Below are 19201 nucleotides of genomic sequence, written 5' to 3'. Positions count from 1 at the left end.
ACTCGCGCGCACACACACAGAGAAACAGAAGCTCAAGAAAAAGCCACCCACTCCTCACCCCCAGCTTTCCTGCTGTCCCCTCTCCCAGCAAATCTGTTTCAGGAGGTAGATTTCCACAGTGCCAAATATAAGACTGGTTGTGTGTGTGCAGTGAAACACACACACACACACACACACACACACACACACACACACACACACACGCTCACTCACTCTCTCTCACACACACACACAATACAGCAGTAAATCCAGGTGAATAACAGAATCATTCTATGATGACAAATGGAAAGGTGGCATAACAGGGAGAGGGGAACATCCTTCCTAGGGCTTGGTACTCTTTTGCTCTGGATGCTTTTGCAGTGAGGCAAATCCAATGGATAGACGGAGCCCCAAAGGAGCAAATGCTCTCCAGTGCATGTGATCTGCTCCTGGTAGATTTGTATTCTGACTAAGCCAGCTTGCCCAGTGATTTTGGCCCTGGCGGGGAGCCTATGTGCCAGGCCAGGATGATATATGGACAGATTAGATGCGCTATCAATGGATAATTCCCCCATTAAGACATGAAAATTCAATTGAGGACCATTAACAGGTACCTGGCTGGCTTCCCTCTGATGGCAGTGGGCAAGCACTGGTTCCATGAACACAGAGCATTTTTTTCACGCAGAGAATGGCACCATCAAGAAAATTAGCCTCTAGGCAAACAAGAAACGAGATACAGCAGGAGCAGCCCAAAGCCTCTGATGGCTGGTTCACCAGAAATACTACTCCATGGATATCTCCAAAGATGTCAAGGAGAAAAATAAAGCCTGGTAGGAGAAACAAATACCAAGCATGGAAGTGGGCTTGACCTTCTAGGACAGCAGTGCCAGAATTGAAGACCTGGAGGTCGGTTTGAGGCAGATCCCTCCCTACCCAAAAACAAGGGAGTGAAGGGGCTCATTTCCAGAGTCTGCCTGAGACGGCCTGCCTAGGGCCTTCCAAGGGTCACTTTCACCTGTCAGGACCCACCTTTCTCTGTCAGGTTCCATTAATTCTCTGTCTACAAGGGGGACAGAGTATAATGCTCCCCAAAACAAACCAAGCCCTTCATTCCCCACCTGGTTGCCACTCATGCTGCTACATAACATGAAGTCTATCTTCTAGCCCTATGTTCTGTTGCCCATGGTAGCCAAATGGATAGCCAGAGAGCAAACTGGAAGGCCCTCCCCAGTTTATCTTCAGCAATGGAACCTCTTCTTCTCAGTGCTTACTGACAGACATCGAGATTGACACAGCAACCCAATCTATCAGCACATTTTAACCTTACCCTTTCCCCAAGGATCTCATATGGCACATATGTTTCTGTGCTCATCAGCTCAGGTGGCATATCCATCCTCACGACAACCCTGTGAGGTAGGTTAGGCTGAGATACAGTGACTGGCCAGTGAGCATCATGGCCAAACAGTGATCTGTACCCAGATTTTCCAGATCCTAGTTCAACACTCTAACCAATACACCTCATTAGGTGGGAAGAAGGCAAGGCTTGATGGAAAATGGTCTTACTGGCTGCAAAGTGCCGGGGTGATGAGGTGGGAGAACATGTCCTACAAAACCCGCTTTTCTGCTATTATCCCCCCACCCCCCATCAATTGCATCTCGGAGCCTCCCTCTCTGGTTGGAGGCCACAGAGTGACGTCCACACCACGAGGAGCAGTGTTCCTGCCAGGGACTGACGTGTAGTGCCAGATGACGCAGAGGTGCTCAGTTTCCGTGACCACCAGGATTTGGGCTTGGGAGGCTAATGGAAGCCTCCCCCCCTCCCCCCACCATCTCCTTGGGCATCTTTGGTGAAGGGGCTTGCTCTGCACACCTTAGCCATGGTTTGCATGTAAAAACCCCTCCATACATTCCTTCCTCTCCTGCTACCTGAGCCCTCTCTTCCTGGCAATGGTGCCAGCTGCCTGCTGAGGAGAGGACAGGGAACCATTCTTTTCATATCTCCCTCACGCACACACACCTTGATATGACACTTCGTCCCCCCTCTCAGCTTAAGGGCACATGCTGGGGGCAAGCTCTAACTCCAGACACCCTGGGAAATAGCAGTAGGGAGACCTGGTGGGGTATTGCCCCTGGTGCCCTCCCTGATGCCTGCTGGACATCCCATTTGGGCTTTCGCTTAAGTCCTTCCCACGTACCTCCCCCCCTCCCCCCACGCCTGGACGGGTTACCTGGAGACGCTTCTTCACCCAGATCTTCTTCATGTCCCCCCCCACCTGACACTGGGCGCCCTCCCTCCCGAGTGTCAGCGCGATGCGGCGGCGGCAACGGGGCTGGGCCCGGAGCGCAAGGGCGGCGGGAGCAGCAGGGGCATCATCCGAGTCAGCGCCGACCGGCCTCTCCTCTTCTCCTCCGGCTCAACCCGCTTGTGGAGCTGCCTGCCTGCCTGCCTGCCAGCCCGCCCGGAGCCTCGCCCGCCCGACACAATGACAACGCGGGCGGTGAGGGGGGGGGGGTGCGGGCTGGGAGAAGGGAGGGGCCGCGGAAAGGGAGGGGTTGGAAGGAGGAGCCGGGGGTGTGTGGAAGAGGGGCAAGAGAGACCCGGCCGAGGACCGCCTGCGGCACCCCAACGCGGCAGGGCATCGCCTGGCGGTCCAGGAATTGGAGGGACCCGGGGGGCGGGAGGAGGAATGTCGCCTTCGAGCGAAGGACAAGGTAAAAATGGGCAAACGTGCCCACAGACTCAAACCAGAGACTGGGAGATGGAACTTGGGTATTGGCAAGGGGGCATCGACACATCTTTGGATCTGGACTTTCCTACTACTGTCTCTCAGCAACACATCTATGGACCCCTATTACTCGGAAGTGAAACAGAACCTCCATGCTCAGAGGCAGTGTATCCCAGGATAAACAAACAAGGAAAGGCCTTCATTCGTGCCCTGCTTGTGAGACTCCCCCAGACTGGCCGTTACTGGAGACTGGATGCTGGAATGTTTTTCTGGTCCGAAGAGACAATTTTTATGCTCTCCGTTGAAAATGCTTAAGAACACTGCAATTAAATGTTTAAAATCTGTTAGCGCAACAATCTACAGCAGCACACACATTACTCATCCCTGGCACTTCACTAATGTAGAACGCCAGGAGTGCCCTTGAGTAGTGAACAGAACAGCATGGGAATAGCACAGCCCCAGCCTGACAGGGTGTTGCTGGGATTCATCAGGAATAATAGGGTTAGGACAGAATCATATGGTAGATAACATGTGGCTACAAGGCATGGGGGTAGTGCTTAACCCCCCCCCCCTTGCCCCACAACACCCACACCTTCTACCCCCCCATCAGTCCCACAAATCTTTCTTTCCAAAGCCACCAAGCCATTCATTCCAAAGATCCAAAAGCATGAACCGCCCTCAATTTTTCTGGGAAAGATTCGGGGTGCGTGCGTGCGTGCGTGCATGCAGCCGAACAACACACAGTGACACCCACCCAACTCTTCCTATACTCTTTCCAACTACAGATTGTGCCTTTTTGCCAGCACAGACATTCAGCACGAATAAGGCCAATTCAGGGCACAATAACTCCTGCACAATAGGCATAAGTAGCAGTAGGAGCATTTCTAATTTCCATGCTGACTCACTTGTTGCCTTGCTGACTCAGATTACAATTTCTGGCTCCTCTAGGCCAGCATGCCACCTCTTGCAGTGGCTCATTCCAGAGAGGAAGTCGACCAGCAGTGTAAGATGGTGATACCTACCGGTACCTATCTCACATTCTGCCTCAGTATGAGGAGGGTTATCGTGGCTAGTATTAACAAAATTCAAGGCACCTCATAAGGGTTGTTACTATTCTCGTTTCATCTATTATATATTCCCCAAATATGGGCTTCTCTGTATCTATCATTCAAATACAGCAGCAAATCTTCTTGAATTGGTTCAACTCTCAAGAAATTCTACTTCTGTACAACTTCCATATATGCAAATACTCAGTTTTCCTGAACAGAACAGATATGCAGTCTCCCTTACATAGCAACTTCACTCATAATTGGCAGTATTCAAGCAGGCTAGATGTACCTATACTCTAGGCCAGTGGTGGCGAACCTGTGGCACAGGTGCCAGAGGTGGCACTCAGAGCCCTTTCTGTGGACAGAGTTCATAATATGGAGGGGGAGCAGAAAATCACCCCCCCACACACCCCTAGGCTGGCCTGGGCATGATCCTTCACCTGGGAGTAAGCTCGCTTGCTGGCAATGGGGCTTGCTTCTAAGTAAACCCTCCTAGGGTTGTGATTCACCCATTCAAAGTGTTGAACGATTGCTTCACCAAGCTTTCTCCCAAGTAACATGCGCCTCGGAGCCAACTGTTTTTTCTAAACTAAAACCTCAGTATTCAGGTTAAATTGCCATGTTGGCACTTTGCGATAAATAAGTGAGTTTTGGGTTGCAATTTGGGCACTCGGTCTCAAAAAGGTTTGCCATCACTGCTCTAGGCAAATGTTATAAACGTGCCTTTAAAAAATATATATATATCAATTGAACTATTATGGTATCTGCCAAAGAATCTTGGGTAGTTTGGTGACAGTGCTGAGAATTTTGATACAGTTCTCTAGTCCTCTTCACAGAACTATATTTGGCAGGTTTTCCTGCAGGGATGAAATGACAATTAAAGACTGTGGCACAGATAAGGCTTCAATTGAATGGTTGTTCTCACACAGTATGGCAGAGTTAAACACATGCTCATACCACATTCACACACAATACATCTTTCTGGCAATGTAGGAATATAGTGATGTTCTTTTCACCGCATTCACATTTCTTTCTTAAGTAAGTTTCCTATGTAGTGATGCCTCTTTTATGGAATGTTTTACCATTACGATCATGAAGATAGAAAAATCAAGCCACCCACGCACAAAGTGAGGGCTTGTACATAGTCAGGAGACTCAGTCGTTCAGCAGAAAAATAGGACTTTAACAAGAAGTTTGAAAAAAGGTTTGAGGAAGATGAACTATGCTGAGGAGGGGCAGAATTGTGAGAGCGGATGAGAGAGAGTTAGGAGGATGGAGTGTGAGGATCATCTTGTTCATGTTCCTGGCAGTTTATAGAATCCTGGAGGAAGACATTTCCAAAATGTTCTCTTCTTCTGTGATTCTTTGTGGCCCACCAGCTTCAGTGGGAGAAGAGACCTAATTGTTCAACCTCATTCAGTTTCAGTCATCACATAGGGTTGCAAAAAGATGAAGAAAAATATCTTGTCCTTTTATTAGAGACTTAACATGTGGAAATGAGTAGCTGAAGCTTTTTGTGTTACAGATGTAAATAACGCCACCTGGGAAATGGCATCCTATTAAGCATCTATTAAGGGTTAAGGTTGGTAAATAGATCACCCATTTTCACATCACAAGAATTTGCCAGAGGACCAAAACAGTAGTTACCACATGTTAGCAAGTTTGTTCCAGATCAATGTGACTGGCCATGTTCATCCTCTAAGCCCAAGTTGCTGTGGTGGCACTGGGTTAATACAGGGGTCAAGTTCACAGAAATTGTCATAGGTAGGACCCCAGGAACCAGCAGACTGTCTGGACACAGTTATTCCACAGGTGCACTTCTTTATTGAATACACAAAGGCTAGGTGAAACACAACATTGCTGCCACAAGCTTGCTCAGCTGCAACTTCTCCTTTATAGTCAGCCTCCCACTCCCTAGTGCAATAACCTCTTGCAGCTGGGTTACTTTAGTCTGGCTCCTCTAAGGACTTAGCATCCAAGTCAGCTTGCTCCCATGGCTGCTTACCTGCTACTGCGTCTCCTCTGCTGTAACCTAGCACGCAGCACGCATTGCTCCTGGGGCTCTGGAGATGGGGGATGGGGGATGGGGGGTGGGGGGTGGGGGGTGATGGGATTGGCAGGGTCCTTTATGGCTCATTGTGAAGAGGCTGAAGTGTCCCAGAGCTAGACCCTGGCTGGGAAATCTCAGAGCTTGGACCTGGTTGTGGATCCCTGTCTGCATGCTCTGTCTGAGCCTCTGGACCTGGTCCTGCAGGGACTAATGACTGGTAAGGCTCTGCATTTACAGGCAGTGCCTGGGGATCTGGAACCAAAACTGTCCCCTCCTCTCCATCTGAGTCTTCCTCCCAGGGGTCCCCATCCCCAACTAGACCAGGCTGAGCCACAATAGACATCTTCTTCCACTTATAAGCCACTGCAGGAACTGGACAGCCGCCATTGTAGTCTGTCTGAGTCTGGGGAGACGAAACCCAACTACTTTTGCTTAGGCCAGGCTCTTCTTGGCTCAAGCAAAGATAGTGCAGAATATGTACCAAGTGCTGGTTCCATGAAGTAAGAACATCTGTTCAGTGGTGGAGGATTTCACATCCATGTCCTTGTTTGATAAGAAATTAGGAGTAAAATCCAAATGCACATCTGAAGTCCTGTGGTCTGTCAAAAATATATGTATTTGGATGCACATTCTCATTCTCTGTGGGCATTCAAATACATATCCTGATAGCTATTTCACTGAAAAGGACCGGCTGATTCTATCTTCAGATTATGCCTACGTCTAATGTGTGCCTGAAATTCTTCATTCAGCAAGTGGGAGGCAAGTAGGAGGTTGATTTTGAGCATGGATTTTAATTGTTGTGCTTGCCGAAGCTTTTTAAAACCATCTTTATTCTGTGCCTACATTTCTGTTTTCTTAATAAAATATATTAATAAAATATATTAGTGGGTCTTGTATAGGAAAATGTATTGGGGGAGTTATGTCAAATTAGGGAAGCCAGCATGGGGCCTGGGATCTCCATGGTTATGTGTGTGTGTATGTGGGGGGGGGGGGATATATAGCAATGGGAAGACATATGAGAGAAGTAGGCTGAGATATAGTTGAACTTGACCCCCTTCTGATCTTTGTCCCATTTCGATACATGAGTCCGGTTGGTCTAGGAAATTATACCCTTCTCTGACATGGTGTTGTGTAATGCCAGGTTCATAAATAATAAGATCAGGACACTGCAAGGGTATTCTGCAGCACATAATATGGACCTGGAATGCATGACCAAGTCCTGGGTTAGGGAGGGCAAAATGGCTGTCTTGAAAGAAGCCCTATCAGGTTTCTTAGTCCTCCACCATCCATGGACAAAGGGCTGGTGGAATCCCTACTGAGAATTTAAAGCCAGATACAACCAGGTTTCAAAAGAACCTTTTCATCGTGGTTTCTCCCTCCCTACTACAGCATGTTTCTAGTGAAGACCACGATGTCTATCACAGATTCAAACAATGTTACACTCCCTATGAACACGCGATCGCCTCAGTGGGTCTATTCTGATTGGCTTTTGTGTTGGGGCAGGAATTTTAAAAAACTTTTTTTATGCAGCTACATCACTACGTACATTCGTAGATAGAATTTCCTTGCTTACACGAAGCTACGTTTATGCGCAGCTTCGAGTTTCTCGGCACTCTTTACCCACGCATCTGCGTTGGCACAAAAGTCTAATTTTAGTTTACAGTTGTCACAGAAATCACGTAGCCTCCACTTAGCACAATGTCTGGAGGCCATATCTGGATCGTTGAGAAAGAACAGACTGAGGTTGAATCCATCAAAGATGGAGGTCCTGTGGCTGGGTAGGTGAGGGTTGGCGGGGAATTTCCAACTGCCCGCTCTTAAGATTGATTCAGAAATTAAAACTGGTCCAGAATGCAGTGGCGAGACTCTTCACTGGAACAGTAGTGAGGGAACACATAACACCTGTGCAACACCTACTGCACTGGTTACCAGTTGAATTCGGGAACATGTTTTAATTCTGACTTTTAAGACCTTGAGTGGTCTGGGAGCTTCATAACTTTGGAACCACATTTCCCCATATTGTCCAAAGAGGACACTTAGGTCCTCCAACATCAATCTTCTGGTGATCATGGCCCCCAAGAATGTGAGGTTGGCCAGAGCTAGGGCTTTTTTGTCCTTGGTTCCACCCTGGTGTAACTCTTTGTTGGCTGACACCAGGGCCCTGTAGCACTTCAAACAATTCCACAAGGCCTGCAAGACAGAGATGTTCCACTGGGCCTTTGGCTGAGGACACCCACTATCCATCATACCATCTAGTTGGCCTCCCAAAACTACCAACTACTGAGTATTAATTAGTTATTAGGTACCCTTTCTTTGCTTTGTTTTTCCAGTTTTTGGACAAATTGGAAATCTGTTGGGTTGGGGAAATATATACTATGGGCTGTAGACGACATGGCTATTTTAGTCACCATCAATAGTTTTATGTTTAGGTTTTAGTAAGATTAATTCATTATTCATTTTAGTGCATTATTTTATTTACTGTATTATTATGTTTTAATCCATGTAAGCTGCCTAGAGCCCAACCCTGGTTGGGAATAAGCAGGATAGAAATTTAATGAAATAAAATAAATAAAACAAATAATAGTCAATAGAAGGAAAAAAATTGAACAGGTCAAAAGCTTCCAATATGTGGGCCTTTTCTTTCATCATACATTATCCTGGTCAAATCACAACTCTTGTATAAGTTGGAAAGCAGAATGTACCCAATCTGCTATTTTACATTTTTTCACAAAAACAGCAGCAAATAAAACTATTGATGGCTACCGTAAAGGTTTATAACGTCAGATGCTATACTGGGTACCAGTATAATGTCTTACACAAAAGATATACTGGGTACCTAGCTGGATTATGGGAGTCATGGGTCACCCCTGATCTAGAGGTCCTCCAGTTAAAATTTCTCAGAGTACTTCTCCAGTTTCTGAAATGCGTACCAAATGCAGTCCTGTTTCTAGAAACTGGAGTTTTTCCTGTATGGACTGGAGCCTGGCAAATGGCTTTAAAATATTGGCTCAAAATAATTTTTAATATTGGTTTGGGGTTAATAATGAAAATAGGTCAGGATAGTTATGTAAGCTACTGGTTTAAAGTAATGGAACATAAAGCAGCTTTGTTTGGTCTCTCCTCTACTGGCCTGTGGCATTTGGTTTATAATATTGCACTGGGTTCTTTTATATCAAAGATTAAGATATGGCTTATGCCGAACTCTATAACCGCACACACACTTCATGTTCCCCTCTTGCAGCTAGTCTTGAAATTTTAGGCTTCCTTCAAATAGCAAATTACCTTGTAAATCTGACAGTCTCTAGATATTGGTTTGTATTACCTTCGGAACTGCTCTGTGGCCGATTGTGTAAAAAGGAGGTAGACTCGGTGGAACATATTCTTTTAAATTGTGATGCCCATAGATCATTATATTGACCATTTATTTATCCCCTGTTGAAGCCAATTCCAAACCAGACATCTTATTTTTTATGTGAGATTTTTACTAGAGAATAAAAATCCTAAAATAACTCTTGTCAGTTGCAAAGTTTTTATCTGAAACATATGTCCTAACGTAAAGACATTGTTTAGCAGTGAAATGTGGATGTTTTCATGTAATTTCCAGCATTTTGCTGTTTGGTTCATATGTGAATGTTGGGTCTCTGGACTGTATTATCATATAAATAAACAAACTCGTCTATTTTTCTGTACTTTGCACCTACCTTCTTATATTTATTTATTTATTTTATTTTATTTATTTATTAAACTTTTATACCGCCCCATCCTCTAGGGGCTCTGGGCGGTGTACAGCATAAAACATGGTAAAACAAGTCACTAAAATCTTTAAAACAGCGGTAACAAACATTAATAGTAATCCATAAAATAGCTTAAAACTCATAAAACAGCAAATCCCCTTATTATAAAAGAAATGTAATCTTCTTTTGTTTTTAAATTTGCAGAGGAAGAAAAGGGGTGGGGCAGTGAGGAGGAGAATTATTTTTTGCTCCAGTCCCCCTCATGCTTTCCAACTCCATTCCAACTAATGAGAAGGAATGGGGGCAAACAAGATAGGCCCAAACCCAGACATGCTTGCTTGGAGGTAAGTCCATTGGGTTTAGTAGAGTTTACCCTCAGGTCTGAATGCATAAGATTGCAGCTTTAAGTATTTGAATATTAGATGTTTAAGAGAGAAAATTAATTCCCTGCAGAACTAACACAAATCTAAGGAACAAAATAAAATCTAAACTTAAATGCTTTTCTTGTAAGACGTCTATCTGAAAGCACATAAAGGGAATCCGGTGAATCTGTCTGCAAAGAAGAATAGTTGATTGATCTGGTCAGGGGAGAACTACTTAAAATTTGGCAGTCTCAAAAGATAAAATGACATTTTCATTAACAGGAAGACACAATAAATAATACTATAAAAGATTATTGAATTCTGAAAATATTCTTCTTATAGCAAGCTAGTTTCCTGGTCACCATGTTTGGATGGAAATGGGTAGATCAGAAAAGGGTCTACAAATGATCACAGGTAAAAGCAGTGCAAACCTAGGAGGAGCAAATGGTCAGAGAGAGTGGACTGACCCTTATGCCAGCATATCTCAGATATATGGTGATGTAAGGGCCAGTTATGCTGGCACAGGCCCCCAGGACCACTGTACTTCTTTCAAGTGCCAGTGCAACTCTGTGGCAGCTGTGTGCAGGCGCAAATCAGACACAAGGTACTGCTCCAGCGTATTTGGGCGTGGTTCAAGGGGCACGGATGGTATTGGCTCCCTAAGCCCTTTCAGCCTGGAGATACCTTCTTAGAGAGGCGCAAAGTTAAGCTGTAAAAAATAGAGGTGCATCCTATAAACACTCATTAAAATAAATTTCAAGTGATCCCCCACCAGGGCGATCACACCCAATCAACTAAGGATGCTTACTAAGGGTGTAACCAATCATCTCCCTCCTTTGTGCTGGTCAAGCCCCTGTCTCTGCAACAATCATGGCTCTCCCTGCCCTACAAAAACTCTAGCCAGGACACTCCACAACTCAGTAGGTAGGGCAAGCAGCATGGGACACTGCTGGACAACTCTGCCACGTGTGCATAGAGCGAGTGCTGAGGCACCTTGGTGGTGGAAAAAGCACAGACAGGGCCATAGCATTGCTGGGAAGCACTTTGTTCAGGGGTATAGCTTCAAAAAACAGTGCTCAGGGTGAGAACTAAAATTACACCCCCCAAATCAGATACCCAGTTTTTAGATAACTTTATCAAAGCAACCCCCCACTTCCCCTGAAATATCGCTACAGTATTATTCTTGACTCTTGATTTGAGCAAACAAGGACGTATATTACTCCACATCTGAAAATACATTTGTTGTATAGCCTGGCCCTGTGCATGTTTACTCAGGAGTAAGTCTAGCATAATTTAATGAGATACACTTCCCAGGAACTGTTCACAGAACTGCAACATCTGCTCCCATCATGGAAAGTTTAAGGTATCAAAGGTATTGGACATTTACTACCTCCCACCCCTGTCTGTTCAACAAGATTATGTATTTGATTTTCAGATGGCCCTCAGGATGGCCCTCAGGATGACTCTGCCCATCTGTAGTTTGAGAGCAGTAGCCCTATTAGTCTGTTGCAGAAATACAGAAAAGGAGTCTTGTGGCACTTAACAGATTTAATCTAGAATATAGTTTCAGGGATTAGACAAGAGATAAGACCAGAAGTTTCATTTGGGATAGGATTTGAGCCATTTTTAATGCAAAGTTGTAATAGAAGATAACTGAGTCAGTTAGCCAGACAGAAGACATTTCCATCGGTTTTAACAGGAAACCCATTTTCATCTGCAACACCCACACTAACACCATCAACATGAGATAAAACGCTCAAAAATTGCAGTCCTCCCCTTATGGAGCATCAGAGAACAGAGAACATGAGAGGGTGGTGACCACTGGAAATGTGGGGAAGGTGGCGGGGTAGTACTCTGCCATGAACCAGTCCTAGATGCTGTGGCTAGTGTAGTCCCTGGTGGGGCTGGGGATTGGAAGCTACTTCCTGGCCCCCAGGTGTGAGGCCAATGGCCTTGACAGCACATCTCGCCCACCCTCTCATTCTTGTGGGCAGCCATTGGGAGGGAGTGGCTGCAGACCAGACACCAGTGGTGGTCTGGAGTCAGCAGTGCTTGGACAGTCTTGTGGTAGCTCAGAAGACAGCAACTGATTACTCCAAGTGATGGAGTAATCAGATGGTGGCTGTTGTTGGGATATGGGCAAGTATCATCAAGGGGCTGCTTAAGGATAAGTCAATGGCGCTCTATGGTCTTAAACTGGTTCTTGTCCCTTTCCACTTCATTGGCAGCAGTGGCGGAGCTTCCAGATGCTACACCCAGGGCTGGACTTGTCAACCTGCCTGTGTTCTTGCAAGGTGCCCCTGCAGCTGATCACTGGGCATCTGGAGCTGGCCCCATGTTTCTGGGACAGGGAGTGGTGAGCTGGACCCAGCTGGGTAGACCGCATGGGGTAATGGTGTGCAGGATGATGGTGCCATCTTTCCCTTCAAGATTAATGTAGTCTAGGCATTCCATTCAGGAAGAAACTAATCAAAATCCAACCCAGATATGCCTTGTTCATTATCCATGGAAGGATAACTGAATCTGAATGAAAATGACCTCTGAATTTCCAATCTGAACTAACCAGGGTTGCCAGTTCCTGGTTGGGAACTACCTGGAGACTGTGGGTATGGAGCCTGAACTTTGGGGAGGGGATGGAATTCAGTGGAGTCCACCTTCCAAAGCTGCCATTTTCTCCAGGTGAACTGATCCATATTGCTTGGAGATCAGTTGCAATTCCAGGAAATCTCTAGCCACCACTTGGAAATTGACAACTCTAGACTAGACCTCTTCTCAGGTCTGGATGGTCCCATCCATAATGATTAAGAGCAGGGCCAGCTCTCTTGTTCCTGCTTCTCTTCAGCATATATTGATTTCTGCACATACATATGATTGCCAGGTCCCTCTTGGCCACCAGCAGGTCTGGTTGGGACACTCCTGGAGATTTGAAAATGGAGCCTGAAGAAGTCAGACACCTCAGTGGAGTACAATGTGATAGAGTCCAAATTAGCCACACACACACACACACACACACCCCCGCCAGGAAACTGATCTCTGTGGTTTGGAGATGAGCTGTAACTGGGGGATCTCCAGGTCCCACATGGAGGTTGCCATCCCTATACACACATCATCCACAGAGACCTTCTGTGATTCCTAGAAATAATATGGATGTAATATTTGCAAATAACAGTTGTAAGGAAAGTTACAATTTACGAAGTTTCAGTGACTTAGAATCGGCACATGCTTAAGTCAAGGATTCTGCTTGAACAAATAAACAAGACCACATTCTGTGTTTGAGGAGGAAGGGAGCAGCTGTCTGCGTCATTTCATGCAGTGGGTAAATATATCTTCATGTCTCCAGATACCTGGGTGCACGCAGGAAGGAACAGCTTAAAGCTTCTGATAAGACAATCATGTCAGCCCCACAGAGAATGAACAAAATTGGTTCTGTTAAAAATAGAAGAAAGAGTTCATGTCTTATGAGAATCTAGTGCCTGGACACAAGTGATTTCTTGGCGAAGATGTCACATAAGCAAGATCAATGAAAGTGAACTGAAAACATGCCTTTGTAAAAGTCTTCCTATTTTAGAACTCTCTGTCTACCTCTTATCACAGTAAACCATTTTTATGTTGCCTAGTTAGCGCATTACGAGTTCTGAAGTTTTATTTGCTTGATTTATTATTACATTTATATCTCATCCTTGGTCCATCCTGGGACTCTCAAGACGGCTCACATAAAGTACCTTGGCTAGACTACATCCAGGCACTGATTAGACCAAGACCTCCTTAACATCCAAAATGTTGCTGGATCACATGCCTTACATGATAGCATGGGCCCAGTTATGCAGTCAATCTTAGGTCTGGTCTACACAGTCTGTGAGCAGAATCAGGAAGAAAGGAGGTGGCAGAGTTCTGAGGTGACAGAACACCAGACTTAGGCGGTACCACTTCTGAGTGCTGGTGAAGAATCACTTCTTTTCACAGTTCCCCTACATTACAAATAACTCCCCATAAATAGCAAACGATTACTACAACTAGACTAGGTTAGAACGAGGGCTAGGCTAAACCCTCTCTTCCTGAGGTACTTTTTAAAAATATGTAGGGAGTTTGTGCATGAAGCAACACTAAAAATGTCACTCTCCCTATAGCAGGGATGTCCAACTCTGGTGCCCCAGATGTTCATGGACCCCATTAGCCAATTGGCCATGCTGGCAGGGACTGATGGGAATTGTAGTCCATGAACATCTGGGGCACCTTGCTTCGGGTGGGGGGGCCTGGGACATCAGCCCCCTCTGTCCTCCCCATAAATACGCCATTGCCTGTTCACATGCATTATGTGCCATCAAGTTGCTTCTAACTTATGAATCAATGACCTCCAAAATGCCCTCTCATTAACAGCCTTGCACAGGACATGCAAACTGAGGGGCATGGCTTCTTTTAGTGAGTCAGTCTATCTCAAGGTGGGACTTCCTCTTTTCCTACTCTCTTCAATGTTTCCTAGCATTATTGTCTTTTCCAGTGAATAAAGTTCAGTTGCTTTAGTTTAGTCATTTTAAACTTCACATGTTTATCCATGAAGTTAATGGCTAAGCAATTTTATTTGTGAGACAAATAAAACAGTTTAGGCTTTGTATAGTGGTATAGTGCTTATTATTTTCATACTACTCCCCCATTATTATTTGTATAATCTCCAGGTGGTTGCTGGAAATCTCCTGGTATTACAATTGACTGCCAGTCGACAGAGATCAGTTCACTTGGAGAAAACAGCCGCTTTGGAAGGTGGACTCTATGGCATTATACCCTATGGATGTCCCTCACCTCACCTCCCCAAACCCTGCTCTCCCCAGGCTTCATCTCCAAAATTTCCAGGAATTTTCCAACCCAGAGTTAGCAACCTTTTGAATCACCTTAGATTTTAAACATTCTGATACTTCAATAGCTCCAAGCAGGGGAGTCAGGGGACAGGCTGGCATACCCCGTGGAATGGAAGCTAGCAGCAAAAGCTCTTTGTTTGTTCCTGTAGCAGCTGGTGCTGGCAGAAATGGTAGGCCGAGCCTGTGCTTGTATTCTTGTGCCAGTTGAAAGAGTTGCACAGATGAGTGGGTGTGAATGCAGTTTCCACAGCTGCTGTAGACAGGTTGCTCTGCTGTCAGCCACTCTGCCTTCCTTAGCTCAGTTTGTTGGAATTGCGGGGAGGGGGGGGGTCTTGCAGTCTCTCGTGACGCAGCTTATGAAATGGTGCCCTGGGGCTGACCGCAGTAGCCTGACTCCATTAAATAGTTCAGGCATACATACTATGTAAAAAGGATGGTGACAAGATTCACTCAAACAGGAATGTTTCCTGGCAACCAGTCAAAGATTCTGGAATCTACACACAAAGTTCATACAGGTGGGTCAGAGTTCTGCCTTCCCCAAGAAAGCAGTTGACAACCCGTGTGTGTGGCTCATTCCGCACATGCAGAATAATGCGTTTTCAAACCACTTTCACAACTGTTTGCAAGTGGATTTTGCCATTCCGCACAGCTTCAAAGAGCACTGAAAGCAGTTTGAAAGTGCATTATTCTGCATGTGCCGAATGAGCCTGTGTGTGGTGGTGGTGGGGGGCAGTATGACCCCTCATGTGCATTTTTTAATCAGGGAAGTCTCTTATCCTGCCCAAACCATGCAACCTGCATCCTCATGACAGGATGAAACTATAAAAAGGATAGAGGTAGCAACGAATATTCCCAATGTCTTTGAAACTTTACAATGTTACTTCCTTTATGCACTAGGCAGCTGAAACAGTAGAGTATTGGATCAAAAGAAGTTGAGTGGTGACAACATAAAGAATAAAATACCTATATATCTACATGTTTCATTCCTGTGGATCAAAAAATCTGCAGGGTATGACCACCAATGGATAGTAAAGATTTTTGTACAAATATGGGAGATCCCTCTGTTTGCAAATGAAAACTTCACAATTTACCCACCTCCCCCACCAAAAAATGATCTCTTGCAACCCTATGTCATAACCCACCATTTCAGGGTTGCCTAGCAACCCTACTAAACATTGCAGAAGCTGGCAGTGGTGAGGAGATGGTGGCCAGTTGTAGCCATCAGAAAAAGCGTGGAAGGGGAGAAAAAAGTACCAGAAGGGGTCAGCTTAAATCCACAAATAAGCTACTGTTAAGTCCAATTTTTTTTTAAAAAAATTGGGCCCTGGAAGTAGTAGATGGCAGAAAGAGAATCCACACCCTACTCAACACTGTGAAATAGTGGTTTATGTGTTGCTTTAATTCGACAACAAAAAAACCCCTGGTTTTTTTACACATGAGATTTGGGGTGGGGGGGGGGGTGCAATACCTTTCGCAGTGCGTTTTAAAGACTGGATCTAGCTTGTGTTCCCTCTAGCCAACTGCAGATGCAGGGGAATGGCTATGAAAAAAACAAAGCAGAGGTTTTTCGGGCTCAGAATGCCACCACAGGGGTAAGAAGGGCTCTTCCTCCTCAAGACATTTCCTCACCTCTAAACAGCTCTGTGGGGTGTGTTATTTCCCTGTTTTTGCTACTTCATATGCACAGAATGCTCCCCCCCCCCCCCAACATGTTTTGGTGCAGAAAATGACTGTGGGGGAGGTGGGGGCTGGGAAAGTAGGAGACTTTCTTCCCCCTACGGTGACGTTGGTCTATTTTTCACAGCACACATAAGACATTGGGGGGACATTTTAAAAAGAGGCAACTTCTTTTTTTTTATTGTGAACAGCACAACTAAGACGTCCTGGGGATGTCTTTAAAAAGGCCTCCTTTCATGTTTTGCCCCACCTGACTGTTAGACTCTCTAGTCAGTTCCCTCCTCAGCTTGTGCCTGACATTTTGTGTGCTGCTGAAGGGATTCTCCCTATGCGGAAGGTTGGCTCAGGACGCTTGCTCTGCAGGCTCTGAACCTGGGCGCCTTCTCAGCCAAAAAAGTACATCTCTTCCTGCTGATTTTGGTAACATATAGTTTTTTTTAAAAAAAAAATCTTGGAGGAGATGTATTCAAAGATTTGCAGACATGCACATGATTCCCATATTTGTGGACTGAAAAGGTCTCCCGCATTGGAGCCTGCAGAGATAGTGCCCTGAGGCAACCTTCTGCAAATGGAGGCAGGGAGTATCCCTTCAGCAGTACACAAAATGCCCGGAGAAAGCTGAGGAGGAAACTGACCAGAAAGCTTAATAGTTGGGTGGGAAAAATAAGACGCCTCCTGAGCTCCACACAGCCAGGCAGAAGTTCTGGAAAAAAAGGTGCACATTTTAGAATCTTCAAAAAAAGATGCCTTAAGTGGAAATAAGACATCCTGAGGGGGAAAAGGTGTGTGGAGTTCTTCCCCAGGATGCCTTTTCTTGTGTCCTCAGAACCTCTTATTTATGTTGTGTGGAATGGACCATCCTTAGCCCAAGCAGACCCCACTCTTTAAAAAGCTCTTTTAAAAATCCAGTTTGGCTCTAATTTGTATTCATCTACCTCAGGCTACTTTTGCCATGCTCTCTAGTGATGTACATGGTAAACTCTTGTTACAGGCAGCGCACATGTGGTACTAGAATTGCCTTCTTCTTTACACTTGCCTATTTATATCCACTCTCGTTTAACAAAAATGTAGTCAAGACAACAGGAAACCCGAAGACAGCAGGGCCAGACTGATGCTGAATAGCTATCAGTGGTTAAAAGAGACAAAGAATGTAATGAGCTTGCTCCCAGGAAACTGATTGTGGAATTCCATCCAGCCTCAATGATTTAGCCAGCATCAGTAGCCTGGCGTGGCGGCAACGTAATGAAAGGAAAACAGCAACAGAGGGGACATACAAAGCTGCCTTGTAGTGAGTCAGATCATTTATCCACCTAGCTCACTATTGTTTAGTTTGATTGGCAGCATCTCTGGAGCAGAGAAAGGTCTTTCCAAAAACCTGCTAGAGATGCCAGGGACTAAACCTGGATCATTCTGCATTTTGTCTCCTGGCAGAGGCACCTTTGGCACTGTAGCACCTATGCTGAAGTTCATACTGCACTTGGTGCCAGCCAGTACCCCCTTACTGACACCACAATTCCACTCCCACCTCTGTGATTTCTGTTGTGTTGTGTCCTTTGCCCCTTCCTGGTTCATCAAGTCCCAGGCTGGAATAACTTGTGACCTACTAGGTAAGTCAAATGCAGCTCCTATGTGATGACCCACTTGGGAAATTTCCTGGGTTTGTTCCATGCCAGCACCTACAAAATACTGGGGTGTCAGTCCAGCATCTGGCAAGGCATGATAAGGTGGGATGAATTTGCCTTGGAGGATCATGGGCAGAACTTATCAAGCTATTTCATAATTTTAAGGGATTTAAATGTTTGATGTTTATGTACTAGCGGACCTGGCCACGCTTTGCTGTGGCTTACGTGGGGGGGCGGGGTTGTTAGGAACAGAAGGGAGGAGGAAAGGGAGAGGTGTACCGGCTGTCCCCTGCGGGTTGGCGTGGGAAGACCTGTCTTCCTCTCCCTGTGTGTCCTTGGCGGTTTGGAGCAAGGCAGGGAAGGGAGGAGGAAGGGGAGTGGCATACCAGCTGCTCCAAGCGGCTTTGGTTGACACGCTCCTCTTTCCTGTGCTGGTGATTGTCCACGGCTGTTCCCGATTCTACGATACGGCGAGACGACCTTCCATCCATCCATCCATCCGATATGCCATCACCTCATTCCGTTCAACCGAGGTTCCATAAATGTGAGTTTTACCAGGTTCAGGAGTGACCTTGGAGCCCAGTGAAGCTGCTGAAACATGCCCGCCAGGGGAACAGACGTTGTGGCCAAATTTGGTGGTGATCCATCCAGGCATGTCGGCGTTAAGGCATCAGTAACACATATACAGTTAGCTTTTTATATATATAGATTGTCATTGTACACTGCCCAGAGCCCTTTGGGGGGTGGGCAGTTTATGAAATTTAATTAACAACAACAACAACAAAAGGCGTGGATCATTGATATCGCGATACCCAACGACAGTAACCATCGATAATCCAACCGATCCGATTGTCCACCAACCAACCGACCAACCGACAACCAGCAACTTTGGCACAACCAACCGCCAATGGTGCCACCAGTCATCCGACCCACGATTAGTGCTGTCCCAAAAGACCTGGGGTAGCACTTGAAACAAATTAATATTGACAAAATCAACATCTGCCAACTTTAAAAAGCCGTGCTGCTGGGCTCCACAAACATCCTTCACCAATACATCACAACATCCTAGGCCCCTGGCTGGGGCTTGATGGTGATGTAGACCAACACCGACAGTGATACCTGGCTGCCGTGTATTTTGTATAATCATCAT

At 45.7% G+C, this 19201-nt stretch overlaps 1 protein-coding gene across 3 annotated transcripts in view; it reads right to left on the bottom strand.

Moving 5' to 3' along the window:
- SPEG (striated muscle enriched protein kinase) overlaps window positions 1–19201 on the bottom strand; it is a 148130-nt gene that overhangs the window by 90245 nt on the left and 38684 nt on the right. Inside the window, exon 1 of one of the 3 annotated variants that reach the window (XM_048485697.1) lies at window positions 2208–2465. The exons of the other annotated variants lie outside the window; for them this stretch is intronic. Coding sequence (XP_048341654.1) covers window positions 2208–2240 — 33 coding nt within the window. The 5' untranslated portion in view covers window positions 2241–2465. Of the gene's footprint in view, window positions 1–2207; window positions 2466–19201 lie in introns of those variants that run through there. 3 annotated transcript variants of the gene reach the window in all.

Source organism: Sphaerodactylus townsendi, linkage group LG02, assembly GCF_021028975.2.
Source record: "Sphaerodactylus townsendi isolate TG3544 linkage group LG02, MPM_Stown_v2.3, whole genome shotgun sequence".
NCBI lineage: Eukaryota > Metazoa > Chordata > Lepidosauria > Squamata > Sphaerodactylidae > Sphaerodactylus > Sphaerodactylus townsendi.
Note: the sequence above shows the minus strand (reverse complement) of the source record. Positions and strands in the feature narration are given on the sequence as shown.